We start from the raw sequence: 27,885 nt of genomic DNA on the forward strand, positions 1-27,885 counted from the left end.
GCCAAAGCTTAGGTCTCTGTCATATGGGTATAGATGCTATTAGCCTTTAAGTGTCCTAGGATAATGGTGTTAGAAAAATTTCCACTCTTCTTCAATTTGAAAGTCTGAGAGACCTCTGGCGGTGCAAACAGTTATTCCTAATGGGGTTTCCGTCTCTGTCTCAGGAAACGAGCCAATGTTTGTTTGTGTTTTGGTCCCGGTTTTGGGTACTCCGGTGCACTCTATTATTGGCAGGGGCAGGGCAGGATGTAAGGGTGCTTTGTGTCCTTGGAGGTGAGTGTCCCTTCCTGGGAACACTGCCCTTGGAGCACCACCGAGATTCAAGTATTCCCTGGAGTCTGGAATGGCCCAGGATCCTTTCCTTCCTCTTTCTGGGCTACCATTGACCTCTAAGCTCATCCACAACCCCACCCCACAAAGTCTAAAGGAACCCAACCATGTCCTGTGCTAAGGAAGTCCTAGGCAGGGGCTACTTGATTGCACAGAGCTGACCTTAGGCAGCAGGCAAGCCTAATAATGGAGGGAGACTATTTTAAAGCACTTGTTACAAGGTTGGAGAGATGGCTTGGGGGTAAAGAACACTGGCTGCTCTTTCAGAGAGCCTGGGTTTGGTTCTCAGCATCCACCTGGCAGCTAATAATTATAACTAATTCTAGAGGCCCCCTATGCCACCTTCTGGTCTGTGCACATACACACATGGACTCATGCACATAAAATAAATAAATGCTTTTTAAAGCTCTTTGATGACTTGGATATTGCGTCCTTGAAAATAGATGGATGCTAGTGTTTTGCATTCAACACTAGTAAGCACTAAACAGGAGGGGGTTTTCTTTGTTTTACATCGCATGACTTTCCTAATAGAACTGGCTGCATATAGTAGGTCAATATGTATTATCTACTTTGCGGAAACTGAGGCCCAGAACCTAGACTAAAGTTCCTTAAAATTAGAGAGAGAGAGAGAGAGAGAGAGAGAGAGAGAGAGAGAGAGAGAGAGAGAGAGAGATATCAGCTGGGAGGTGTGTACCACCCTGTCTCACCTGCTCCGTGTGGCTCTTGACTGTAGAGTCAAACCAGAAAGAAGAGCCTTGTACTGCCACTTGCACTGTGGTCATTTCTTCCATGGTTGCCTAAGTTTGACTAGTTTGACCCTTTGCCCAAACCTCTGGATTCCTGGTTCCGCCCTCAGCACCATCACTCTACATTGAGCCCCACATTTCTAAGTCATGCCCAGTTAGTCTTTATCTAAACAAGTCTCTCTTGAGTTAGATTTTATCAGTCACAGCAGACTTCCCCTGTCTCCCTCATGGCTGGGATACTATCATCATGGACATAAGGGGCCAGGAAGGCAATGGTACTCTTTGGAAGGACTCTGTGACCATTAACAATGGAGTCTCAGCCTCCATTACAGAAGTGTGGCTTAAAGCAGTGCCATCCTGGTTTTGTCAGAGTGATCATAGTTTGCTCTTCAGACACGAGCTTGTGGTCCAGACACAGGAAAGGCAGAGGGTGGGAGCCGCTCCTGGGGAAGTACCATCCCCAAAATAGTTGACTGTTTTGTCAACAGTAAGCCAAGGACAGGGATAGCTGGCCCAAGGCCAAGAATGCATCAGTGTGTGTGAGTGTCAGATGATGTGTGTGCTGGGAGATTGGAACATTGTATTGGCAACAGAGCGGGGTGCAAAGCCTTTGGTTTCTGTTTGACTGTGTCTGTGGAAAAGGAATGAAGGAGAAGCCTCCGTTCTCTTCTCTGGGGTACCTTAACTGTCAAGAATCACACTGAAGCCTGGAGATCAGTGTTTTGTCATGCTCGTTGTTGGCTGTCTTCCCCCAGGACTTAGGGTCTGTCCAGCCATCAGCAGCACATCCTGAGTGTCTTCTGAGAGCTGGAAACCATGGTAGCTAGGCACCGGGCACACACAAATACAAGACTGATCTTGTATTGCTCTGTGGGCTCGTGGGATAAGTAAGGCACAGGAAAAGGCAAGGAATACACTCTCCCTATTTATTAAGTGTCAGCTGTTTGTTGGTTTTTTTTCGAGACAGTGCTGCACTGCATAGCACTTGCTGGCCTGGAATGTTCTATATAGACCAGGCTGGCCTCAAAGCTGTGTTGATTCCTCTCCTGCCTCTCCCAGATGAGTACAGAGAATAGAGGAGTGTGCTTCCACGCCTGACCAGTCAGCTTCCAAACATGTTGCAGTTTGAAGTGAGGAAGAGAAAGTAGGAGAGGAGGAGAAAAGGGGTAGGAAGGTCAGGAAGAAAGAACAAACGAGCTCCCACCGAGCTGTGTGCTCCCATCTCCCCTCTCTGTTCACAGCCGCGTCTCTCAGGACAGCTGTCTGCAGGCACCGGCTTCGTTGGTTGCCTCTCCTCAGACCTGAGCTCAGTCCCGTTCGGATTCAACCCACATCTCCTTCACCATTGTCCTGGCAATACCCTTGACCTACCTTCAAGTCTCTAGCCAGCCTCCAGGGTGGGAGTTCCTCACCCAGTTCTCTCTAGGGTACCCCTTCAACAACCCAAATTGCTCAACTGATCACTGAGTTCTGGGAGCCTCTTGCATGTTCTTACTCTAGTATGTCCCCAGCTGAATTCTGTCCTTTTCCCTTCAGCATGGCTCTCCCAGGTCTTTTTGTCTCACTTCAGGGCAGAAGCCTAAAAGCTACCCTGTATCCCAGCCTCTCCATCCATCTGCTGCTGACCTTTTCTTACCCCCTTTGAAGGCTTAACATTTCTCCACCTCTGCTTCTACTGTCCCAGTCTGTGTGTTGGCCATACTGCAGCCAGAGTGATGGATCCAAAATGAAACTCTGCTCACGTTAGCTCTAAGAGGCTCTCTGAGAGGCTAACCAGACCCAGAGATGCCCAAAGAGATGGATCAGGGCTGGAGAGTTGGCTCAGTGGTTAAGAGCTCTGGCTGGTCTTGCAAAGGACCCAGGTTCAATTCCCAGCATCCGCATGGCAGCTCACAACCGTCTGTAGTATTAGTTCCAGGGCATCTGACACCCTTGCACGCACACATATACAAGCGGGCAGAACAAATGTATATCAAAATAAAATAAATCGTTAGAAGAAGAAAGAGAAACAGGAGCAGGTGAAATGACTTCAGGAGGAGCGGAGGGGGTCCTGCATTAGACTTCCTTGCAAGTTGTGCAGGAGGTGGAAATGCAGATGTTATATTCTGAGGAGGAGGAGGGAGAAGGGGAAGGGGAGGAGGGGGAAGAAGAGCCACTGAAGGCTCTCTATATAGCTGAAGTGTGTATAGCACTGCCTGGTTCCTATTACAGTTGAGATCACAGAGACAGTTCTGTGGAAGCTGGGGCAGACACAGGATGGACCTGCCTGAGATGGGGCATGGTGCTCTGGGAAGCCTGGCTCCTAGGAGCTCATCCTTGGGTACCCTGGCCCTGAAGGATCATGCCAAGCTCCTGCCAGGTCCTGACCACCCACTCCACCCGCTCATACTTCCGGCCCTCAGCCCCAAGGAGCTTACATTCCCACCCTTCCCTCTAGGCTGCCTGCTAAGTTGGATGCTCTCCATCCTCCATTCTCTCTAAATCAGAGGCTTCATTAACCAGAGGCCTGCTGGCCTCCCGGCCCAGGGCCCAAGTCACACATCAGCAACAGCTATGGTGGTGGAGAAGCCAGCAGCTCGGCCAGCTAGTCCTGTTCAACAGAGAAGATCAGGCAGGCCAAGACTGGCTTAGTGCCTCTGGTGAAATGAGCCAGGTTTGTGCACGGGTCTACACCATCTTTATGATATCAGACCTTGAATTTCCTTAGGCTAATTATCAATCGTGATTGCCCTTCCCAGAGAGGACATACTCTAGAACACAGACCCCCTATGCTGGGTATGGTGGTACAAGTTCTTAATCCCAGTGCTTGAGAGGTAGAGACAGGTGGATGTCTGTAAGTTCCAGGACAGCCAGGGATACACGATGAGACACCATCTTAAATAAACAAAGAAAAAGTATAGACTCCTATAACCAAGTGTTCTACCACCGAACTATATCCCAGAGCCAGACAGTAGACTCGAGTCAAGCAAATGTGGTCCGTGTCTCTGCCATCTGCCTACTGTAGAGCTATGGCGAACTTACTTGGCCACTCTGTTTTTCATTTCCCACACCTGTTGAAATCAGGGTAGTGACTGTACTCATTACGGAGAGTTCTTGGGCAGAGTAAGGAAATGTGTGTACATTGCATAGAGTAGTATCTAGTTGTGTTAGGTTTCCATCGCTGTGACAAGATGCCTGAAGAAAGCAATATAAGAGGAGAAAAGCAGGGTTTTGGCCATGGTTTTGGGAATTTCAGGTTCATTCCTTCTCTCCTGTGTTGAGGTAGCATGAGGGGCCTCAGGCCTTGTCAGGGGTGGGAGCCAAAATCCCAACATTCCCTTTAAGGGCATACCCCTGGTGACCTAACTGCCTTCCACTAGGTCCCACTCTGTCCCTGTTGTGCCAACCTGGAGAACAAGCCTTAAACACGAGCACCTTTGGGAAGCAATCCAGGTCTAGGTGTAGCTCTGGCAGATTGCCAGGATCCTGTCACCCGTTCTGAGGAGATTCCCATGGCCTAATCTCAGTGGGTCTCAGTCAGACCATCTCTCTCTCTCTCTCTCTCTCTCTCTCTCTCTCTCTCTCTGTGTGTGTGTGTGTGTGTGTGTGTGTGTGTGTGTGTGTGTGTGAAAGGCACTGTTCTGGTCAGAGCCAGGAAGTAGGTAAAGATTGCTAAGGATGGGCCAGGCACTCGAGTCCAGCCTCTGGGCTTCAGAGGGGGGATTGGAGAGTTTGGGTCTCAGCAGGACTCTCTCAGTGGGGCTGGCTTAAATCAGCTAGCTGTGCTGTGCTTCCCCATAGGGGAGGCTGCCCGGAGCTCAGGAGTTGCTGGGAAGGAAATAATGTTGCCAGCAGTTTATCTAGTTGCAGCTGAGAGCCCTCCGAGGGAGCTAGGGACATCCCGAGCATCTCAGAAGTCCTCTGTCTTGGCTCTTTCTGTAACTAAGGTCTGTGTGTGGAGGGGAAGTGTTGAACAGCCGAGTAGGTCAGAGTAGGAGGAGACACCCTGGCCAGCCAGGGGCTCACGAGGACAGCGAGGGTCAATTACATAACTCTAGCTTGTTTGTCAACAGGAATAGTATGTCTCCGAAGAGATTTCCCCTTCCTGTTCAAAGTCCCAAATAGAGTCCTGAGTGTGTGTCTGGGCACAGAGTCAGTTCACCTGAGAAGACTGCACAGTCTGGCATCAGAGTGTCAGGATGCTGGAGTGCAGAGGCTTCCTAAGTCTCCCTTCCCACAGGCACAGAGGAAGAGATTATGAGCATTGCAGGACAGACAGACAGATTCACGCACACATGTGTGTGCGCAAACACACACACATACACACACACTCTATACCACACAAAGCTGCCATCTTGGTACTCTGTTCTCATGACAGTTGCTGGAGAACTCCACCCCTGCCCAAAGTTTCACTCAGATGCCTGGAACAGAAGTGAGGGCGGACTTGAGGTGCCAGGGAATTTACTTGGGATGAACCAGGTCCCCCAGCTCACATACGTCCTATGCTTCTTTAACCCCTTCCTGTTTATGTCGCCTGTTCTGAAGCTAAGAGGGACTGTGAGGCATTGAAAGCTGAGGTACAGCTGTGGCAGAGAGGGCATCTGAAGGAAGGTGACCTCAACCTCGGGCTGTGAGGGGAGAGGAGGCACAGCCATGGGCAGGTAGTGGGTGTGTATACACATGAGGGTGAGATGTTTGGGTGGAGGGAGGTAGGGAAGACCTTGAAGAGAAATGAAGCAAGCACCCTTCCAGGCTGAGGGCCATCTTCCCTTCAGCCTTCCCACGGCCAGAATGGCCTCCCTGGGGAAGGGAGCCAGTAGATTCTAAAACTAAAGGGGAGCTGTTTTTGGGAGAGGTGGTTTGTACCCCCAAGATTGTGACTTCTGCCTGCTTGGGACTCTTCGCAGTTGAGTCTGAGAGGGTGAGAGCCATTCTCAGTTTCTCCATTGAGATGGTCCTTTCTTCCCTCAAGCCCACTGTCTTCCAGACTCGGAAAGCCCAGCCTGTGGTGAAGTAGAGTGGGGGCTGCCTTTCTGGGCCTGGAACTGAGGACAGCCAGGCTTGCCTTCCTTCTTTGCTGATTCAAAATGTATGTGTATATTCAAGTTTGGATATGCCGATGATGAGGACACCAGAGAACTCCTCAGGCGGGGCCCAATGGGCCTTTGCGTTGTCAGCCACTCTGCCTAGACTTCCTGGCTGAGGTTCAGCAGCTCCACCAGGCCCTGGTGCTCGAAGGCAGTGTAGGTCCTTTGCACCCCAGCTTGGGCGTGGATCAGGTAACCCGTGGGAACTTCCAGCTTTGGAGGCCTTCCATCAAGTTGTCATGAAGCCTCCCTCTAGCGTGACAGCAACAATAGGAGTGAGGAAGGCGGTGCTTACTGAATGCCAAGCATGTTGAAGCCTACAGGTAGGCTTACCTCACAGGACTGCCTGGTAAGGAGCCGTTTCTACTAGCCTCACTTAGAAATAAAGAGCCAAGACGTAAGGCAGACTAGGGTGCAGGCTAGAATCTGACCCCAGAATCCTTCCGACCGCTGCCTCAAGATCTAGATGTTTCAGAGTCCCCTGCCTGGGTCATATGTCTCTTCATGGCCAGCCCCACCCTTGCTTGTCCTGAGAGTGATGTCTCTGTGATCGTGGAGTAGGCCTAGGGAGGCTGGGCGCCTCCTCTCTGCTCGGGGACGCCTGCAGTCCACAGCTCTCCGCTCTTTACTCCTTCCATCCTTCAAGGTGGTGCTGCCCCGCTGTCAGATCCTCTACTTTTCTTGTCTCTGACACAATCACCCTGTTTCCTAAAGTCCTCAGTGTCTGCCTCATAGCTCTCCCTTCTATCCAAGCCCCACTGTTTGGGGCAGGCATTTCTGTCTCATTTCCAGGGCACGCCATGGGCCATAGACCATGTCGCAGGCTTCCCTTGCATAAGGGCAGGTATTTTTTAGGGCATTGCCATACAGTGTTATTCTTACTGACAGGAAAGGAAACACATTCCAGGAGTTTAGAGGCTTCTTCAAGGTCACAGTGCACAGGGAGGATTTGAACTTGGTCCAGCCCATTCTCCCTTTACTTTTTCGGCATCTTCAGCTCCGCCCTGCAGGGCATATTACAGAGGCACAGCCTTGGCCTCAGTCGTCTTCTCTCTGCCAGTCTGCCTGTGATTCCTTTAGAGTTTCCACACCTCTATTTCTCCCCAGAGCGGTTTCCCAAACCTCCTCCTTTCAGAAGAAAGCTCTGCAATCCTCATGTTTCCTTCCTGTCCTGTCTTGTCCAGCTTGCCTGTGGGAGATGTCTGTGCTCACAGCCCCACAGGCTTGCCTGCCTGCCTGCTGGACCTCGTCCTGGGACCCCATTGATACCCTCCCCCTCGATCTTCTCCACCTTCATGAAGCATCAGTGCTGAGCTTCCTCTCACTGCCCCGCATTGCCTGTCAGGCCACTGGCTCCCCAACGCTAGCCCAGGCCTCAGGCCACTGGCTCCCCAACTCTAGCCCAGGCCTCTGAATAGCCAATATTCTGTAGTAGAAAGAGGCAGGGAGACTTGGCTGCCAGCCCACACAAGCACTGTTTGGTGAATTCTGTATAAACAAGCACATTTACAACTTCCTGTTCATTTAGCTGCCAATCATTCTGACAAAGGAGGTGCTGATTGTAAGTTACATGTGTAGCCATTCCTGGCAGTGCGCCACTGTCCCTAATATTCCCTGTCTGTGTGATGAAAACATATTTATGTCTGCATGATATTAAACAGGCATCATTGAATTCAGTGTCCTGTCTTGATAGCATTATAATTTGGTTTGACTTTTTTTTTAATTCATTTATTTATATGAATACACTATAGCTGTCTTCAGACACACTAGAGGAAGGCATCTGATGGTTGTAAGCCACCATGTGGTCGCTGGCAACTGAACCAGGACCTCTGGAAGAACAGTCAGTGCTCTTAACAACCCCTGAGCCATATCTCTAGTCCATTGACTCGACTTTTTTTTTTTTTTTCTTCCTCAAGACAGGGTTTCTCTGTGTAGCTCTGGCTGTCCTGGAACTCACTTTGTAGACCAGGTTGGCCTCGAACTCAGAAATCCACCTGCCTCTGCCTCCCAAGTGCTGGGATTAAAGGCGTGCGCCACCACCGCCCGGCTTGACTTGACTTTTTGATGAAGAGACTTCACTTTAAGTCCTCTGGGCCCTATAACACTGGCAATTGATGGTTTTATTGATCCTGGGAGCAGGAGCCAAATGTCTCTTGTCACTTTAATACATGTGTTCCTATGGCTAGGAGAGGACAAGGGTGCACAGATACTAAGATGTCAATGGTGTCTAAGGGCAGACATTCCAATAAGGATACAATGTATCAGATCTGTAAGGTGCTGATGATGTTGGGCAGGTTATAGTTTTAATGGACACTGGGAAACTTTGAGTCAAGATGACAGGCAGTTGTCAAGATGCCTGCTGCTACCAGTCACTACCAGTATTACTTTGTGGTGCTATGTTGCAGATGCTGGGGCCCAGCCCACCTCCCTGGGAAAGATCCCTATTATTAGTTAGGAACAGCATCCAGTGTGAAGGACACAGTGGGGGGTGCCACATCTTCGCCTGGTTACATTTAGCTTTGTGTTTGATGTGTGGTGCTGGAGATGGAAGCAAGGCTCTGTGCATGTTAGGCAAAGGCTGTACCACTAAACCACCTCCCTCGCTCTTTTGCTGTCTTTAAAAGGCAGTGAGCAGTCAGATGACCACCAAACTATACCTACTAGAGTCTCCACTGGGGACTAGGATCCCTTAAGGACATGAACATTGGTGGCCTCCACAATGTCATCAAGTACAGGCCTTGGCAGTCCTTCCTCATCTGGTTTTCTTTACGTTTGCTTTGGAGTACTCAAATAAGGAGACCAAACGGCCACGTGTAGAGGTTTGCTGTGTCGCAGCCTCTCACCTGTTCCCAGCTCTTTCTCAGGTAGACTGGGCTCTTCGCACTCTCCTCTACAGCTGCTGTATTTGCTTGCCGAGTCTGTGCTGCATTGGGGATGGGAGATGCTTCCTGGACACTGTGACTCTGGTGGATCTTGTTTCCTCCAAGAGCCTGTGGTGATCTCTCCTGTGCTATCTTCCACTGACTCTTGACTCTTGCTCTAGGGGCAAGAGCATTACATTTAGCTTTGTACATTTAGCTCTCGTTTAAAGATTTATTTATTTATTTATTATATGTATGTACACTGTAGCTATCCTCAGACACACCAGCAGAAGGCATCAGTTCTTGTTACAGATGGTTGTGAACCACCATGTGGTTGCTGGGATTTGAACTCAGGACCTTCGGAAGAGCAGTCAGTGCTCTTAACTGCTGAGTCATCTCTTCAGACTCCCTAGGTGCTCTCTTGCTCTTTGGATCTAGCGTGGCATTGTGCTGGGTGTTTGGAGCTCTGGGACCCTCAAGGTATCAGATGTGCTCACAAACAAGTGGGGCTTCCTTGCTACTCAGCCTTTGTGGTTGGGGGTACAGAGCTCCAGGCACCACTACTGAGCATACCCATTTTACAGCAAGAAGACCTTTGCACGTAGATGTGTGGTCACCGGAAAATCAAGGTCCCCTTCCCTTGAACACACACACTGCACCCCAAACCCACCCATGGAGTAGTGCACAGCTCCAAAATGTCGATGCTTTGGGATACTGCTTGAAGTTGCATGTGGATCGCTTTGCAGTGCTGCCAAAACCAGAGGCAGAAAGGAAGTTAGATCTCAGCTTACAGTTCCTCAAGCTGGAAAATACAGCAGCAGCCATGCCTTCTGTGGCTCTGACGCCCTTGCTTTCTGGAGGGTTGTGATGTGTGAACTATTGGAAGGGGTCAGAGCCATCTTGTACATTGCTCTCTGGCGGAACCAGCTACTCAGGTAATTGAGGTGCGAGGATCCAAGGCCTGCCTGGGAGGATTGTATGGATTCAAGACAGGTTGGGCAACTTAGTAAATGCATGTCTCTAAGCAGAAAATGAAAACAGAAAGTTGCCCCCTAAAGTAGATCCCGAGATTAATTTTTAAAACTATATATGATGAATGGATAGATATGATAAAGCCAAACGTGGTGCCAACTGGTGGAGTATGGCCAAGTGTCTGGATACTCATGCCACACTCTTTACCCTTTCTGCACATTTCCCATAAAGAAATATCAGATGAAGGTTGTCTCTAGCCATAAACTACTTCAATTTAAGCTAGGCTCTTGACCAACACAGTCCCTGGAGCAAAAGTGAGGGGTTTATGTATGTTAGATCCATTTCATCTTTGAAGACTCCAGTGGGGGGTAGCCATTGCTCAGGTCCCAAAGTAGTGCTGGTCACATGCTGGTGGGGAGACAGTTGTCATCCTGAATCCCGTGTGACTGTGACCTTGTACGGGCGTGTTCCTGTGGCGGCCACATCACATGCCAGCTACTGTGTGGTGTGGGCCGTGAGTTCCTCCGCCTCCTCTCAGCCTGCCTGGCATTCTTCCCTTCCCAGAGGCCTGGCCGTATGCCTCAGCACAGCCTGTGAAATGCCCTGTGGCTTGGAGCCCCAGAGTGAGTGGAGACACTATGATATGAAGGAGTGTTGGTACACAGGGACACTCCAGATGGTCCCCTTCCTGTCTCTGGTAGGTTGTGTGCACTGCAGAGAAGATAAGCCAGAAGAAGAGGGCCAGGAAGTTGAGTGGCTATAGCCTCTCTAAAGTTAGGTCCTAACCTATATTGTGGAGCAGATTCATCAGTGGCCAGGAGCATGCTGGGATCCAGTGTCAGAATAGCCAACTCCAAAATGGAGGTGAATTCACTGCTGAGCCCCACTGTGATGACTTCCAAAGCTCTGCTCTCCAGTCTTGAACTCACCTGTGGGTGGACACTCAGTACATTCAATCTCCTGCTTTTCTTGATGATGTCAGCCTTAGCAACAGGCACCAATGAGGAAGATACGCTGCTAAAACAGTCAGCCTTTAAAATGAGCCACTTAGAGAGAGAGAGTGAGAGAGAGACAGAGAGAGAGAGACAGAGTGAGAGAGAGACAGAGACAGAGTGTTCAGTAGTTAAGAACACATGCTGTTATTGCAGAACAAACTCCAATTCCCAGCACGCATGTCAGGAGGCTTATAACAGCCTGCCAAGTCCATCTCTGAGGGCTGTGACACCCTCTCTTCTGGACCAGTGGACACACGTGCATGTAGCTACCCAGAGAGACACACAAATGAAAGTGAGCCTTAGGAAGAGTGAGCCATTTATAGCACTTGAAAAATTGAGATCCCCAGAGGAGCCAGTATCCGTGCTTTTCAGGACACTCGCGTTAGTTATGCCCAGCTCCAGGCAGTGACAATGACACTACACTTGAGGCCTGTAGAACCTCGAGGCAACGCCTCCCTGTTCCTAACAACGAGATACAACAGCCATACTTCTTCTTGTTTTGATTGGACTGCATTTGCTAGGGATCTAGCAAGCGAAAAGAACAAGCAACAAGTCGCAGACAGACAGCAAAACCATCATCAAACTGGGCCCTTTGGCCATCCAACAGAGGTGACTAGGGGAGCCCAGTAGAGAGAACAAGCGAACAGCATCCAATCTGTTGCTTACAGCATCCCCCTGAAACAAGCTGGGGAAGGAAAGCCCTGCTGAGACAGATTGCTGGGGCTGCCAAAGCAGAGTCCCAGGCCAAGCAGAGTGCGTTTTGTGGACGTGCTTCAGCTCCTTCTTCCCACTGCAGGCATTCTTATACCAGGGGGTAACAGCAAACCTCTGCTGGAGACGGTTGACCTTCCAGTTCTCAAGGACACAATGTCTGTAATACCCTTAGCTATGTGCGATTGCAGGGCCAGGGTCTAGCCAGGACAGTTTCAGAGGACATTTGGAGGAGAGCTGCTTCTATCCTCAGAGTCTGCTTTTGGCAAGCACATGACAGTTGCAGTAGAATTTAATTTCTATTACACCTCCTCCCTGACAGGCTGGGGACAGGACCCATCCAGCAAGGAGAGTGAGGTTGCCCCCGGTAGGCTGTCATGATGGCTAAACCTGCTGTAGGAGACAGCAGAGTAGTTTAGACCAGATACACCGAGCTGACTGGGCTCTACTGCAGCTCACTGGGTGACCTTCTGTGAGCTGTCTCTTCTATGAGTCAGTTTCATTCAAGAGTGCCTTTAGCGGGGAAGGGGTGATTAAGACAGGGTCTCTCTGTGTAGCCCTGGCTGTCCTGGAACTCATTCTATAGACCAAGCTGGCCTCAAACTCAGAGGTCCACCTGCCTCTGCCTCCCAAGAGTGGAGATTAAAGGGGTACGGCGGCACCACCCAGTATCGTGTCTCATAAAATGAATAATGCACCTGCCTCGTGGGTTACTGTGAGAATGGATGGAGCCGACGGCACCACAGTCAGTGCCAGGTGTGAATACAAGTGAGAATGCTTGAGTACCAGTGAGGGCTGAGGCTCCGGAGCCTTCCCTCACCACCCCCAACCCACCCCAAAGGCGGGGCCTCAGGGTCAGAGCTGGAAGTCAACATCTTGCTAGGACTCAGGAAGTGTGGCCGGCTCAGTTTTGCTTGGGCCTGTAACAAATCACCATATGTTTTATGCATTCAAGCTGTCGGGAGGTCAGAAAGTCCCAAGTTTGTTTCCTCTGGCTGAAGTCAGGGTGCAGGAGTTGTACTCCCTCACATCCCTGGAGGTGGTAGGTCTCCCCAGTTGCTCCCCTAGAGCAAAGTTTCCTTGCATTTCTTGGTTATCTTGCATGCCAGCTGCAGAGTGTCTTGCTTCTGATGTCCCTTAGCCTCCTTCTGTAGTCACCCCCCAAGCCCCTGGGGGTTCTGTTGTATGAACCTTGTAGGTAGGTTTAGGGCCCAATCGGACTGTCCAGAAGAGGCTGCTCTGCCTAATCTCGGGTAGCTTTGCCTCCCGATATTCAGTTTCTGGTGTGGACATAATGGGAGACTATTTTCACAAATCTACTGAATCAGGAAGCTTTTCTGGTTTTGTGCCATAGCTTGGCCAGGGACTGGACCATTTAATAGCAACAGTCTATACCCTGCCAGGTCACGTGGATTATCCTGTGGTCTTATCAGGCCCTTGCTGTGCCTCAGTCTCTGTAGGATTCCTCTCCCTGGCACATGGCAGGCACGGGGTGGGGGGCGGGGAGGATGTGTCCATCATATAGAAAGACCATCAGGTCCTGACTGATGCAGGTGTGTGTCCTTTCAGGCCACGGAGAGTGTCACTGTGGAGAATGCAAATGCCACGCAGGTTACATTGGGGACAATTGTAACTGCTCAACAGACGTCAGCACATGCAGGGCCAAGGATGGGCAGATCTGCAGTGACCGAGGCCGTTGTGTCTGTGGGCAGTGCCAGTGCACAGAGCCTGGAGCCTTTGGGGAGACGTGTGAGAAGTGCCCAACCTGCCCGGATGCTTGCAGCTCTAAGAGGTAAGGGCCTGCTCTTCCACCCTCAAGCCCAGGTCTGTCTTTCATCAGGCAGCCCTCCCTAGACAGCCTCTTGTGCTTGCTGCCTAACCTCTCCCATTTATATACAGCCTGACTGCCAAACAGAACTTGTACTAACAGTCGCCAAAGCACTAGCTATGAAATGCTGTCATTTGGTGGTTGTGGAGAGGAAGAGAGGATCGGCAGAGGAAAAGGTAAAATAGTCCACAAAAAGCAACATCACTGATCCAGTCTGAGCAAGTTTAGAGTTTGCAGAGTGACAGCAGGGAATGAGACAGACCTGGTGCTGGGTTCAGATGCAACAGCACCTTCAGAGCCTTGAGCATGCTATAGTTTGCTCAAGAAAAGGGGGTGGGGGAGGACGTGGTGTGCATCCTTCTCCGAGTGACTACGGTCCTCCACAGAACATCTCCCAAACAATGCTTCATAGATCAGGCCTGTGGGAACTGCGGCATTAAACAGACTGTAATCAAAAGGCAAATAGGATGGAAAGGAGCCGACCTAGATAGGGATGCCTGTAGCGAGTGTGGGGGCTTTGGATTCTTCTGCTCTATTTATACTGATAATAGAGCAGGACGGACGGATGTAGAGGTTGTCTAGGCTGCAGACACTGGCTCAGCGCTGGGTCGGGTCACACAGCCTGATGACCGTCCTCCGCTTTGGAGAGCAACAAAGGTCAGTTGTAAGAGTCAAGCCACAGTGATGCCTGGAGCACAGGCATGCCTGTTGTTGGCTGCCAGAACTTGCTGGATAACAGCTGTGTCATCATTGGAGCTGAGGAGCCAGGCAGGCAGCGGGGGGAAGCCGGGCACCAAACAGAAACAAGTGGCCATACAGGCAGTGTTACTCCTTGGCGGAGGAGCACAAGTGTGTGATTTTCTTTTGGCAGATTTCCCCCTGCAAATGTCTGGCCAGGCTGATAATGAAGTGAGCCGATGCGCGCAGAGCCTGCAGTTGTGGCTGGTCAGCTGTGCTTTCTAGCACTCTAAATGGCCTGACCCTCCCTGGCCAGGTGCCACAGAGAACCCTGGGCGAGGGCAGCTGAACCTGCCTCCAGATGGAGAGACAAGATAGGCAGGGAGTGGCCAGGCACCATGCCTGTGTGACTGGAATCACAGCCCTAGTCAGCAGGTTGTGGCCAAGGGTCTCCCCCACCCCCACCCTCCAGCCCCCAAGGCTTCCAGCCAGTGTTGCTCCCTCCTGCTGCTCAGGGCACATGAGGCTCATGCGGGTGGGCTGAGCTAGGGCAGCACACTGGAGTCAGTAAAAGGAGAGGAAGCCTCCCCTACCTTCCTGTGGGGTTGTCTTGGGCAGTTAAAAGGCCACAGGGAAAAGCAAGCACTAGGAAGGCCCAGAGATAGGGACTGGCCCTTCTCATCTATCCCTGGACCACACTGACCTCTCTCTCATGGTCTAATGCAAACTTGTTTCTTTTTCCTCTTCCTTCTCTTTCTCTTTACCTACCTTCCTCCCTCCCTCCCCTTTTTTCCTAAGTTCTTTTGATCATGGAATCTTAGGCCATTTTCCTACTCGCTGTTTTCTGAGAGGTTTTGACCACTTTCTTTGGTCCTTCATCCCTCAAGTTCTAGAACTAACCAAACACACCCTTCACTTCGGTGAGGTCACATCCGGCTCCAGCTGATTTTAATTAACATGCCTTGAACAAAAATCTCTGTGAGCGAGCGGAGCGGCTTATTTGTGTAAAGGGGTAGACGTGCTTTCCTATGTAACTACAGTGCGTTCTCGGCTTTCCCCCCGCACAGGGGGCTCAGCTCTAGGCTGCTGTATCCATGTGGGTTGGTGGAGGGTGTCCTAGAGGTGACCTGGAATTGTGATGCAGCAGCGTGTCTGAGGGAAGCTGTTGATTCCAGCCAGCCGGAAGCAGGCTTCCTTTGTCAATCGGAAGGTCCAGCAAGCATGAATGACCAGAGATGAGACCACCCCTTTCTGGCCGCTGGCCAAGCCTGCCTACCCTGAGGGGAGGGGCCGGGGGAGAAGGGACCATACAAGATGGGAGATAGTTATGAGCCGTACTGCCTAGCTGCAACTCTATGGAGCATCTTCATAAGATCAGCCCAGGATAGGAGGGTTTGCCACTAGCTCTGGAACAGTTAGACTCCTAAGCATATCAGTGTCTTCTTGAGAAAGTCGTGGCCCTCTCTCTTCATGATCTACCCACTGTCCAGTCCTTGTTGGTGTCCAGAAGTGGTTCAGAGCATGTCTGGGAGGCAAGACTCCAGGAGGGGCCCTGATCTGCTTCTCCTAGGCCTTTCCTCTGGAAAATAGCTCTACTGTGATGGCGCTCCCTCCTGCCCCAAGGTCAAGGTGCCCAGCTCCTGTGCTGGAAATATAACTTCAGTCGGATAGTTGTATGTGGCTTCCCTCTGGAACCAGGGAACTTTCTGGACACCCAGCTGTTTTGATCCCCATCGGTTTTATGGGGATACCCATCACTTTAGTGTTAGGGTACCTCCCCTGCTTAACCCCCTCTCATGTCTTTAGACCTCTCAGTGCCACTTTCCCAGAGTCCCCTGTGTTACTTGACACTACTAACTCCGCCCTGGAGTTTGCTTGTCCCATGGCACAACCCTGGTCTTCCCAAGGAGGCAGGGACCTTTTCTCTCTTACAGATTTTTTTTGGGGGGGTGGGGTGGGGGGGGTGAGACAGGGTTTCTCTGTGTAGCCCTGGCTGTCCTGGAACTCACTCTGTAGACCAGGCTGGCCTTGAACTCAGAAATCCACCTGCCTCTGCCTCCCAAATGCTGGGATTAAAAGCGTGCACCACCACCACCCGGCTTCTTAGATTTTAACAGCAGCTTTGGTGGTTTCTTTTTGGTTCCTTGTGTTTCCTAGAGAAGGTTTCTGGGTTTTTTTTTGTTTTTTTAAAGATTTATTTATTTATCATATGTAAGTACACTGTAGCTGTCTTTAGACATTCCAGAAGAGGGCGTCAGATCTCATTACGGATGGTTGTGAGCCACCATGTGGTCGCTGGGATTTGAACTCAGGACCTTTGGAAGAGCAGTCAGTGCTCTTACCCGCTGAGCCATCTCACCAGCCCCGAGAAGGTCTCTGTTATAAGATGTACCAGCTTTAGTATAGACTATCACCACATAAGTGGCCAGTGTGCCCTGAAGGACACTGACAGATAAACTCTGTATGGGGATGGGGTTGGAGCCCAGGGTACCCAGACAGTGGCATCAGGTTCTTCCCGGCACCAGAACTGCCAGGAAGCCCCACCCTAGAGGTCAGCTCTTAGGGTTGCAGTTGGGCCCAGGCATTGTGGCTCACTGAGCCTTGTCCAGAGAATGACAGATGGGGATCCTGAAGTAACACAAGGTCTTCAAACACTGGACCCATGAGTGCAGAGGCTCCTCCGTGGGCCAGGAGTAACTTTTAAGCCCTGGAAACCTCTTCCACAGAGCTGACTCCTCGGCCAGTTCACTATAGTAGGGTGCAGATGGATTTGGCTTGGTTCCTGCTGTCAGCATTGGGAATGTCTGCAGGTGGCAAATTGACCAGTATATCAGATACATCTCTAAACTCATGTATATCTCCCTGAGGCCCTAGAGCTTCCTTTTAACACCAGCAAGATGTCACGGGCATCATGTCCCCAAAGTCAGACTTACGGAGTACAGCTGAGCCTTTGGGACAACGTACAGTGGCTAACGACCACCTTGATTTTCTCAGGGATTGTGTCGAATGCTTGCTGCTTCACCAGGGGAAACCTGACAACCAGACCTGCCACCACCAGTGCAAAGATGAGGTGATCACGTGGGTAGACACCATCGGTGAGTGCCCTGCAGAACTATGGACAGCTGTCTCTCTGGATCTTGTCAGGCATCTAGGATTTTTTTCCTTCCCTAAGGAGTGAATGGTCTCAGCCTTGAGTTTAGCCTGGTGTAGCTTCCTTGGCACGATTGCTGACTCCCCAAGGGGACTCTGGGGTGAGACACTTGCATGTTATTGGCAGGACTCTTAGTTTGGAGGCTGCCCAAAAAGCTGCCCATAGAATCAGCACACAGTCATGACCTGAAGATTTGGGGCTGGTTTTTATGTAAATGATTATGGTGTTGATTGTAATGGTCATTAACTGATGAATGGTAAAGCAAACGTATAGTATGTATCCATAATGAGATATTATCTTGCCACAAAACAAAGAGGCAGAGCACTGGTATTATAATGTGTATGAGCCTCCAAAATATTGGGCTAAGTAAAGAAGCTAGGGAGAAGAAGAATATAGATACTAAGCAATGTCTACAGTAGGCAATGCCAATTGAGAAAGCATAGGAAGAGGGGGTGTGAGATTGGATGTAGACAGCACATGTAGACATTTTTGGGTGGTGGTACAACATTGTGAGTTTCCTAAATTGGCCACATTTTGAAATGATTAAGCAGTTCCTAAGGGACTGCATATCTGAAGAGAGAAATTTCAACCAAGGCTCGCCAGTACTAGCAGACTTGCCCTCTGCCTTGACCCCCAGCTGCTGTAAACTCCCGGCCCTGGCTTTGTCTGCCTTGGTCCTGGAGTCTCTCTTTATAGATTCTTGCTTCCTCTTCCCTGGTTTTGATGGACTGCTTGGCCCGGTCACATAGCATTGAAGTCTGCTGAGTCCATTTATCTCACGAACATTCAGTGAGCGTTTACCATGTGGCCAGCCTCCTGCCAGACTCTGGGGAGTTGGGAATTCTTTGCAGCCCCTCCCATCCCAGCCTTTTGCTCTTTCCATGGCTTGCTCTCCAGGGCCTGGCTGAGCTATTTTTTCATGAAGCACATGTAGTGAGGAAAGAAGGGTCCCCTTCCCACCCCCCACAAACAAGCCTGTCCTGTGTGGGACAGCTTCTTCCTACCCGACCCACCACCAGGTATCTGCAGAGAAGTATGCGTCTAAGTCACCGCCTGCCCCTAGACAGGCTTTCCTTCTTTCCTTATTTATTTACTTGTTTGTTTGCTTGCTTCTTTACTTATTTTCAAGGCAAGGTCTCACTATGGGAGTCCTGGCTGGCCTGGAAGTCACTATGTAGACTGAGCTGGCCTCCAGCTCACAGAGACCCACCCGTCTCTGCCTCTTGGGTGCCAGGATTAAAACTGTGCACCGCCAGGCCCAGCCTTATTATTTTGTTCCTATTTTTATATTTTTCTCACTATATATCCCACTTCAAAGTTTCCATCCTCCTGTCTTAGACTCCCAAGTACTGGGATTATAATTGGGTGCCGTGGCATCCAGTTCTTCCTTGTGCTTTTAAAAATACGCTCTCACTAAGTCTGAGGGGGACTGAGAAAACAGTTGGGCCATCATGTTTGGGAACCACGCCAGGTGTCCATCTACTTCCTAGCTGAAGCGCCTGTTGAAAAGATAGGAAAGGAAACACATTTAGTGTCGCAGCATTGACGTGTGGCTGTGGTTTTTGATGGTTGTACCCCTGCGGCCTAACTTCCCTTTCTCCAACCTCTTTGCCTCCTAAAGATCAGTCCTAAAACCCTTTTCTGGGGACCTGGTACGTGGACAGGACAGGGTCAAGGGCAGTGTGGGGAGAGAGGAGGATTATGACAGCCAAGGAAGGGGTTTGTCAGGAGTGAGACCTGTTATATACAAAGCTGGCCATTGAATGGCCTGATCTCCGACAGTGTGGAGCACCACCACACAGCAGCCTTCCATCCTCAAAGCCTCACACCTTGAGTTCTAGCTCTCAAGGAAGAGCGACCTCTGGTCCTCTTTAGTCAACTCAGTCTGGCAGACTGGGCCAGGTTCCAAAAGCAGACACTCACTCAGGCCTGCGGCATCCAGTTCTGTTCAACCATGTCCACTCCTAACCATTGGAGACTTCTTTTAGTTCATGTCACCACTAGCTAACACTTCAGAGGATTGACAATCCTGATGGGATCCACATGTCCCCAAATCAATAAGCTCAGCCCTGGGTCTGTGATCTTGATGTTAGAAATCTGAGCTCCTTTTAAAGCCCTGTGGCCTCTTGGAGTCTCCCATCTTTTCCTGCGGGGCTTGGCTTCCAACCCCATCCATGAGTGGTTCTAGTGCTACCCAGAGAGATGCTTAGGGTGTCTCTGCTTGCTTCTCTCCTAGTCAAAGATGACCAGGAAGCTGTGCTTTGCTTCTACAAAACTGCTAAGGACTGCGTTATGATGTTCAGCTACACAGAACTGCCCAATGGGAGGTCCAACTTGACGGTCCTCCGGGAGCCAGGTACGTGAGAGTCTGAGGGACCATCCTCGGCCCGGTTTCTTGTGTCAGTCCCTTTGTGGTGGTGCAAGCCTGTGAACCCAGCACTCTGGAAGGTAAAGACGGGGAGATGAGAGATTCAGGCCATTTAAAAGCCAGCCTGGGCTACTTGAGACTCCATCTCAAAGTATGTGTGTGGAGCACACTAGCAGAGGGCTGAGGCTGGGGCAGTGGGGCTTTGGGAACGATGCTGTGGGGGCTTACTGTGGAGGAAGCCTTGCGTACTGAGCTAAAAGGTTTTGCAAGGTGCAAGGCAGCTGCTCCACCAGGGCAGCTAGGGGGTCCCTTAAGTTGAGGATTATCCAGTCTGTCTGGCTGCTGCTATTTTCCTCAGTGGAGATTCCAAGAGCAGACGGAGCTCTGGGCCTAGCATTCCTCCCTGCCGCCTGCTCAATTCTATCTTATGTTTGTTCTGGGCACCAGGACTAACGCCTGTGCCTCAGAGTGACTGGGACTCCAGCCATTTCAGTTTTTGGATTGGAGGAGGGAGTAGAAAAAGGTTTGTAGAGTCCAGGTCACAAAGCCCAATTTGCAAGTTGAGCCCAATGCCCCAAACACTGTAATGCCTTTCTAGGCCAGATACAGGAAGTGTAGCACCAACCCAGGGCACTTGCCTGTGGCTTTGAGGCCTTGCTTTCAAGCCCTGTCTTTGCTTAGAAATAAGCACATTTGCTCCTTAGCACTCTTTGCTAAGGGCTCAGAAATGCCTGCCCTCAGACCAGGCCTTTCGGAAATGGTGCATGCTACCTCCTGCCTGCCTGGTTTGTTCCTGAAGCCTCCTGCCCTGGAGGTGGGCTAGGCTTGAGCCTCTGGGACACAGCCCAATAGAGGTATAGCCATTGAACAGGGGCCTCATTTCTGTCACGGCTTGGCTGTGTGACATTGAAAAAGTGACTGAATTCTCTGACTCTGTCTGTTCCTTGGGGAGACCTAGCTCAGCTTTCAGTCTCACTGAGGCAACATGAAGGGGGACGGACAGAAGGGAGGGAGCAACCTTTCACCTTGGACATAACCAGGATGCTGACAGCTCTGCCCACCCATCTCCTGGTCCCTTCCAGAATGTGGAAGTGCCCCCAATGCCATGACCATCCTGCTGGCTGTGGTTGGCAGCATCCTCCTGATTGGGATGGCACTCCTGGCCATCTGGAAGCTGCTCGTCACCATCCACGACCGCCGAGAGTTTGCCAAGTTCCAAAGTGAGCGCTCCAGGGCCCGTTATGAAATGGTAAGAGGGGGTGGTTAAAAAAGAGGTTGCTGGCGTAGAGCCAGGGTCAAAGGCTAAAAATAATCAATCAAACAAACAAACAAAAAGAGCTAGGTGTGGTAGTAGTCACCTATAATCCCAGCTGCTTTGGAGGCTGAGACAGGAGTTTGAAGTTCAAAGCTAGCCTGGGTTACTTACCAAGCCCTTGTCTGGAAATAAATGACCAAATTTTGAGTGTAGTTCAGTGGTAGTGTGCTTGCCTAGCATGCGCAGGGCTCTGGGCTCAATCCTCAGTATCACAGAGCAAACAAACCGACCTACCAACCATGAAGAATCAACACCTTCAGTACTGGATAGGAGAATACACACCTGGAAGACGCGAGGGGCGTTCAGATCATGGTGCATGTTGGGACTGCTGAGGGTGAAGCGCCAGAGGCAGGCTCAGTGGGGAGTTGGACAGACACAGAGACGGAACCCAAGAAAAAAGTTCGAGCTCTCAGGCCTGGTTGGATGGTCACATGAGCAAGCCCTCTGCCCCGGGCACACGCAGGCTCAGCACAGAGCTCAGGGGAAGTACCCCTGGCTCCCCAGAGTTAAGAGCCTGTCTGTTCAGGTTCCAGGGGACTTCTGGGGCTTTCTGCCTAAGCCCTGTATTTCACAGATGAAAAGTAAGAGCTCAGAGAAGGAAAGGGATTCCCCCTGAGCACAGAACAAGTCAGAAGCAGGCATCCCTGCAGGTGCTGGATGGGCCTGAGGCTGAACTAACACGTGTGCTCTCCTCTCTTGTGCTCGCAGGCCTCAAACCCCCTGTACAGAAAGCCCATCTCCACACACACTGTCGATTTCGCCTTCAACAAGTTCAACAAATCCTACAATGGCTCAGTGGACTGAGGCTCCTGGATGGCCAGAGAGGGACAAAGGACAAAGACTGGCGTGTCTTGGACTACCTGAACCATTTGCTCACACTAGCTAGGCACGCATGGATAATGGAGATGCCCTCCATTGAGCCCTAAGGGACCTGGTAGCCACACAGCGGGCCACAGGCACGTGGGGCCACTTTGCTCCAAGCCAGGGAAAGCAAGGAGACTTCTGGTGTTCTCAGCCTCCCCTCTGCCGCCTCCAGCTTGCTGTCTCCATGAACCGCTGAAGGCCTGGCTGCCCTCTTCCCTGCTGGGCCAGACAAGGTATCCGGAAGAGTCTGTGTGTGCAAAGCTAGCGCGCAGCCTGGCTTTTTCCAGTTGATCGTTTTTTTTTCTATGAAATAAAAAGGTCACGCATTTCTGGTGTAGATCTGATTACTGGTTCCCTGAGGGCTGTCTGCCTGGCATCTGTGGGTGTTGGTGGTAGAATTGGGGAGTTGCTTGTTGAAAAGTACATGCCTTGCAAATGTTAAGTTTTGCCCTCCGGGCTGTGTTTGTTTAGTGCTTTTGTAATGAAAAGACTGGGAATGAAAAAGTAAGGATGGAAACCAAGCAACTTTGTGTTGGCTTTGTACATTCGGGCATGCACCTCCTTTTCTGAGCGGTCTTGAGTGGCCCCAGTAGAGACTGGCATGTCCATACACTTTATCAGGGACAGGACTTGAGCCAGACCAATACTCTGGAGCCGGGCTCCCTGATGTGCTTGGGTAATTATGGTGCTGAGCAGGTACCACGGGGCCTCCCTGGTGTTGCTTAGAGTTCTAGATAGACACTGTCCAGACCACACGTGTTTCCCACCTATGTCCTGCATTAGTAAAGCTAGGTAGGAATAGATGGTGCAGATGCCAGTGAGTGGAGGGGCGTGGCTCGCACAAAGTGTTTCTTATGCTGTGTGCACTGGCTGGTTTTGTGTGTCAACTTGACATGAGCTGGAGTTCTCACAGAGAAAGGAGCCTCCATTGAGGAAATGCCTCCGTGAGATCCAGGTGTAAGGCATTTTCTCAATTAGTGAGCATGGCGGGCGGGCCCAGCCCATTGTGGGTGGTGCCATCCCTGGGTTGGTAGTCCTGGGTTTTATAAGAAAGCAAGCTGAGCAAGCCAGGGGAAGTAAGTAGTGCAGTAAGCAGCACCCCTCCATGGCCTCTGCATCCGCTCCTGCCTCCAAGTTCCTGCCTGACTATTCTATGAGTTCCTATTCTGACTTCGTTTGGTGATGAATAGTAATGTGGGAGTGTAAGCTGAATAAACCCTTTTCTCCCCAAATTGCTTCTTGGTCATGATGTTGGTACAGGAATATAGACCCTAAGACACTGTGTAAATAATAGACTCAGACCAACACCTTCCTTCATCGAGCCCTTACATCCCACCCAGGCCCAGAGCCTGAGTTCATCTCAGCTACCGTTTCCCGCAGAGCCATTACTCTCTTTAGATTCCCTTCAGAGATAAGTGGCTCCCAGTAGCCTCCTGACCCATTGCTTTGAGTATAGAAGAGTAGGCAGGCTCTGGAAAGGGAAGTGGGTTGCTGAGGGTCAGGCGAGCTGAGGCCCTTGTGATGCTAAGCCCTGGGCTCACAATGTCTTACTCATTAATGTTTTGTTTTTGAAAAATTGACTTTTTTAAAAAAAATTGTGTTTAGCTTGCATGTGTGTCTGAACACAACACGTGTGTCTGGTACCCACAGAGGCCAGAAGAGGGCGTTAAATGTGGTCCCTGGGAACTAGAGTTACAGTCTGTTGTGAGCCATCATGATGTGTGTTCTGGAGACTGAACCTGGATCCTGTGCAAGAGGAGGCAGTAATCTTAACTGTTGAGCATCTCAGCCCCTCGCTAAAGGTTTCTGTCAGTGCAACACTTCAAGCCTAGGCTGAGCATTGGACCAGATTTCTCTTTTGTGATTGGCCTGCTTTAGGGTGAATGCTGGCTGTGTGGGATAAAGAGAACCGATTCTGAGTGTCCTTCCTCTTGTGGAACTTGGAGACCATAAGTCCCTTTACAAATATATAAGACAAAATGATGGCTTTGAGACTTTCTAAACGGGGGGGAGGGGGGGGGATGACGACCATGGAAAAACTTAGGTTTTCTTCTATTTATTATGGGTCTCCTGGAGACCTTGTGCTAACGTGTTCAAATCTCGCTTTCTATAGGCAGACCTGTGAGCACTTGACACTCTTCAGCCACAGATTAACGCTCAGGGTTACCACTCCCCGTTTCCGCCCAATGCCTAGGTTATTAGGTGTGTTTTCACAGTGACACCAAGAGGAAGACATGCCTAGTGGTGTCCTGCTGCCCCCTGCTGGAAGTTCTTGACATAAGCTGGGATACTGTGGCCCAAGATGACCAACCATGATTTCCTCATTCCTAAGGTTAGTTACATAATGAGCCAAAAGTGGTGACAATGCCCTCTCCTCCAAATGCCTCATCTTGCACAACCTGGTCCCATAGACATACACGAATTATTTGGGGCAGGGATAGGTTTGCCACAGCATACATGAGGACAACTTTGTGGAGTTGGTTCTTCCATCCTTTTGTAGGTTTCCAGTATTGAACTCTGGTAGGTTTAATGTTGAACTCAAGTCCACAGGCTTACAAGGTAAGTGGCTTCACGCATTATTCTCTTGGTGGCTCTACTGGTTTGGTTTGTTGGGGCACGACCTCAGTCTATAGCTCAGACTTTCCTTAGAACTATGTAGCCCAGGCTGGTCTTGAACTCACCGAAGCCCTCTTTCCAACCTTGAGTCCTGGGATTCCAGCAGGATCAGATCTAATAATTTAAAAATTATAAAGCAAGGACTTTACTGACTGGTCTGTCCACCTGGCTTTTGTATTTTATTGATTGTCTTGAATGATTTTTTTTTTCTAACTAAAAAAATTCTTACGGAACAAAATAGGAAATAGAATAAGGTAAAGACATTTGGAATCACACACTCACAAGTAAACGCTCTTGGCCTTAGCTATACCTTGGGTCTCACTGTCTCCCTGAGGCATGAATGTGGAAGGCTTGGGAAGGGGCTTTGACACCGGGCTGTTGGAGGTCTTCCAGTCGTCACGAGCATGTCCTGGAAGGGGGGGGGGGGGCAGGACCCTAGCCTCTTCCTCTCTGTTCCATTCTCAGCAGTGAAGTGAGTGATTTATCTCTTCTGTAGCTTATACCAGTCATCTCTCAATGGGCCTCACTTTCTTCATCTGTAGGATGGGAAGGTTGGCTGGGCTGATCTTGAAGGGGCTTCCGACTTCGGTTTCCTGGGAGTCTGGGCAGAGTCGTCACTTGGATGACTGTGATAGATCCTAGTTCTCTTGGGCTTACCTGCTCAGCCTCAGCATGTGTAGCCTTCACCTTTTGAGACACATGTTCTGTGTAGTTCACTGCAAGTGCAGACAGGAAAGGATCCCTGGGTGGCACCAGAGGCACTCTTAAGACTCCAAGGACTTTATGATCAGGTGATGTGTTAGAGTTCTCTAGAGCCTAGAGGAACAGAGCCAATAGACTTTATATAGAGTGTCTACATGGGCTGTGGTCTGGCTAGTACAACCAAAGCTGTCTCCCAACAGAAAGCCCAAGAATCTAGTTGTTTAAATGTCTCTGCTGGTCTTCAGTCTGTGTTGAAATCCCAAAGAAGTAGGTTCGAATACCAGTGAAGGAATGGACTTGCCATTGAGGATGAGAGCAAGCAGGCAAAGAGCTAGCTCATCTCTGTCCTTTCATAGACTGGGTCTTCTGACCTCAAATGATCTGGATTTGAAGGTGGGTCTTCCAACTTGAAGTGATGCAGTTAACTAAAAATCCCTCCCAGGTGTAACTAGCTGCTTGGGAATTTTAAGTTAATTCCAGATGTAATCAAGTTGACCCCTGAGAAGAGCCATCAGAGGCAGCCACTGACAGCAGTGTATGTCTAGCCTTTGGAGCCTTGGTTAGCATAAGCCCTACCTTCTCAGGGCCTGTGGATGTCAGTCACTACCTGTTCTGAAGCTTCCAGCAGTACAGTAGCCATTTTGCTTCTAGGCTAATTCCTTTGACTTTGTCAACAGTGTATTTTTTCTGAGTTTGGGAAAGGTATTTATGCTCAAAGCTTAACCATTTCTAGAAGACATGTGTGGAGACAGTGCCTTTGTTCAGACTCCTGCCTGGAACTCAGGTGTGGTTTTCAAATTGTGGCTGTTTGGTTGGAGAGGGGCATGCAGGGTAAACACTAACTGTTGAGCTACATCCCTGCCCTTCCTTATTCTGCATTGTTTCACTCATGAGGGCCTCTCACCTTTCCTTTTTCTTTTCTGTCTTTGTACCTTTGTCCCAAAATATGGACACATTTCTTCACTGTATCTCCCAGCTCATAAACACAAGTCTCGCTATCAAAACAGAACCACCATTGCCTTTAAAAGTTTTTGAGGTGCTGGGCGTGGTGGCGTACGCCTTTAATCTCAGCACTCGGGAGGCAGAGGCAGGCAGATTTCTGAGTTCGAGGCCAGCCTGGTCTACAGAGTGAGTTCCAGGACAGCCATGGCTACACAGAGACACCCTGTCTCGGGAAAAAAAAAAAGTTTTTGCATCTAAGTTAGAAACTTTGAATTTTAGCAGAATCTCTGTCTCAAAACAAACCAATCTAATGAAGGAGCATACTGGCTTTATATAGCCCAAAGCCAGGGGTATTTTTGACACCAAAAGCTTTGAACCAAGGAAACAGGTTCCTTAAGGTTACAAAATGGTGTCCACAAAACAGAAACGCGAACCCAAACCACTCACTGCCTAGATCTTACAGGCTTTAAACAACTTGTGTATATTATATACCGAAACCCAAAAACAGCAGGCATGCTTTTAGACAGTGAAGCTCTATGGTGAACCTTGCAAAACCTGAAGTTGGCTCCTATTGGAGACCCCACCCTGCTTGGTCTGGTCTAATAAGGATAGTGAGAACCTGAGTTTGCTTTTCTAACAGGAAATGTTGACTCTGTATAGGCCAGAGGCTTGTGTATAGGCCAGAGGTTGGCACCAGGTGTCTTATTTGCTCGCCATCTTGTATTTGTGTATGGAGTGGGGTGCCATGACTTGCACATGAAGAGTCAGAGCATCCATGGGTATTGGTTCTTATTTAACCATGTGGATCCCAGGGATTAAACTATGGTTGTCAGGATTGAGAGGACAGCATTACCTGTTTGTCCATTCACTTGAGACAGGGTCTACCATTTAAACCCGGCTGGCCTTTAACATAGAGTCCTACCTGCTTCTGTTTCCTGAGTGCTTCCCACCTTATTATTTTGGAGACAGGGTCTCTCACAGAACCTGGGGCTCACCGACTGAGTGGCAGGGATCTGTGGTTCCTTTTGTGCATGTCTGGTATGTGCACTGATGTGCAGTGGCTGCTGGCTCTTCCATGGATGCTGGGGATCTGAGCTCAGGCTTCCCAGCTTACACATAGGCAAGCACTAACCAGCTGGAAATCTGAGAATTTTTTTTCCCCTCAAGCTGCTTGGTTTTGGTCTAAACAAAATTTGTAAGATTGGTCCAAATCTAATCGGCAACAGCAGCCTTTAAAATCTTTTTTTTCATGTTAAAGTTTTTGGGTTATGGATGTTTTGCTCGATGTAGGTCTAGGGCCTCGAATCCTCCTGGGTCTGTAGTTAAACAGGCTGAGTTGCCAAGTGTGCTAGGAATTGAACCTGGGTCCTCTGGAAGAACAGCAAGTGCTTTCAACTACTGAGCCACCTCTCCAGTCCATATAGTAGTCCCTTTAATGCATATATATGTGTGCCTGAATTAGGGAAACAAAACCAGTATTTGAAAAGAATTCTGCCTGGTGTGGTAGCATAGACCTTTAATCCCAGGACTCAAGTGGCTAAGGTAGGCAGTTGGCTAAGAGTTCTAAGCCAGCTAGTTCCAGCCAGGGCTATAGCAACAGATAATCCAGTGTGAAGTATGTATCACCGTGAAGGGCCGGGATAGCTACTTGTCCTTAAAGTTTCCATTGTTAGAAGTGCTGTACCACAGTGCCTTCACTGGAGCAAAGTGAAATGAATCCTAGTAGCAGCACGCCAGCTA

The 27,885-nt window shown here is 49.9% G+C and overlaps 1 protein-coding gene across 1 annotated transcript in view; it reads left to right on the forward strand.

Moving 5' to 3' along the window:
* Itgb5 (integrin subunit beta 5) overlaps positions 1-22,222 on the forward strand; it is a 117,360-nt gene extending 95,138 nt beyond the window's left edge. The window contains exons 11-15 of the mRNA XM_021184827.3: positions 13,251-13,473; positions 17,182-17,282; positions 19,575-19,694; positions 20,789-20,955; positions 21,730-22,222. Coding sequence (XP_021040486.1) covers positions 13,251-13,473; positions 17,182-17,282; positions 19,575-19,694; positions 20,789-20,955; positions 21,730-21,825 — 707 coding nt within the window. The 3' untranslated portion in view covers positions 21,826-22,222. The remainder of the gene's footprint in view (positions 1-13,250; positions 13,474-17,181; positions 17,283-19,574; positions 19,695-20,788; positions 20,956-21,729) is intronic.
* The last annotated feature ends 5,663 nt before the right edge of the window (positions 22,223-27,885 follow it).

Source organism: Mus caroli, unplaced genomic scaffold (assembly GCF_978045245.1).
Source record: "Mus caroli unplaced genomic scaffold, Mus_caroli_1 scaffold_17, whole genome shotgun sequence".
In the NCBI taxonomy this organism is placed as follows: Eukaryota; Metazoa; Chordata; class Mammalia; order Rodentia; family Muridae; genus Mus; species Mus caroli.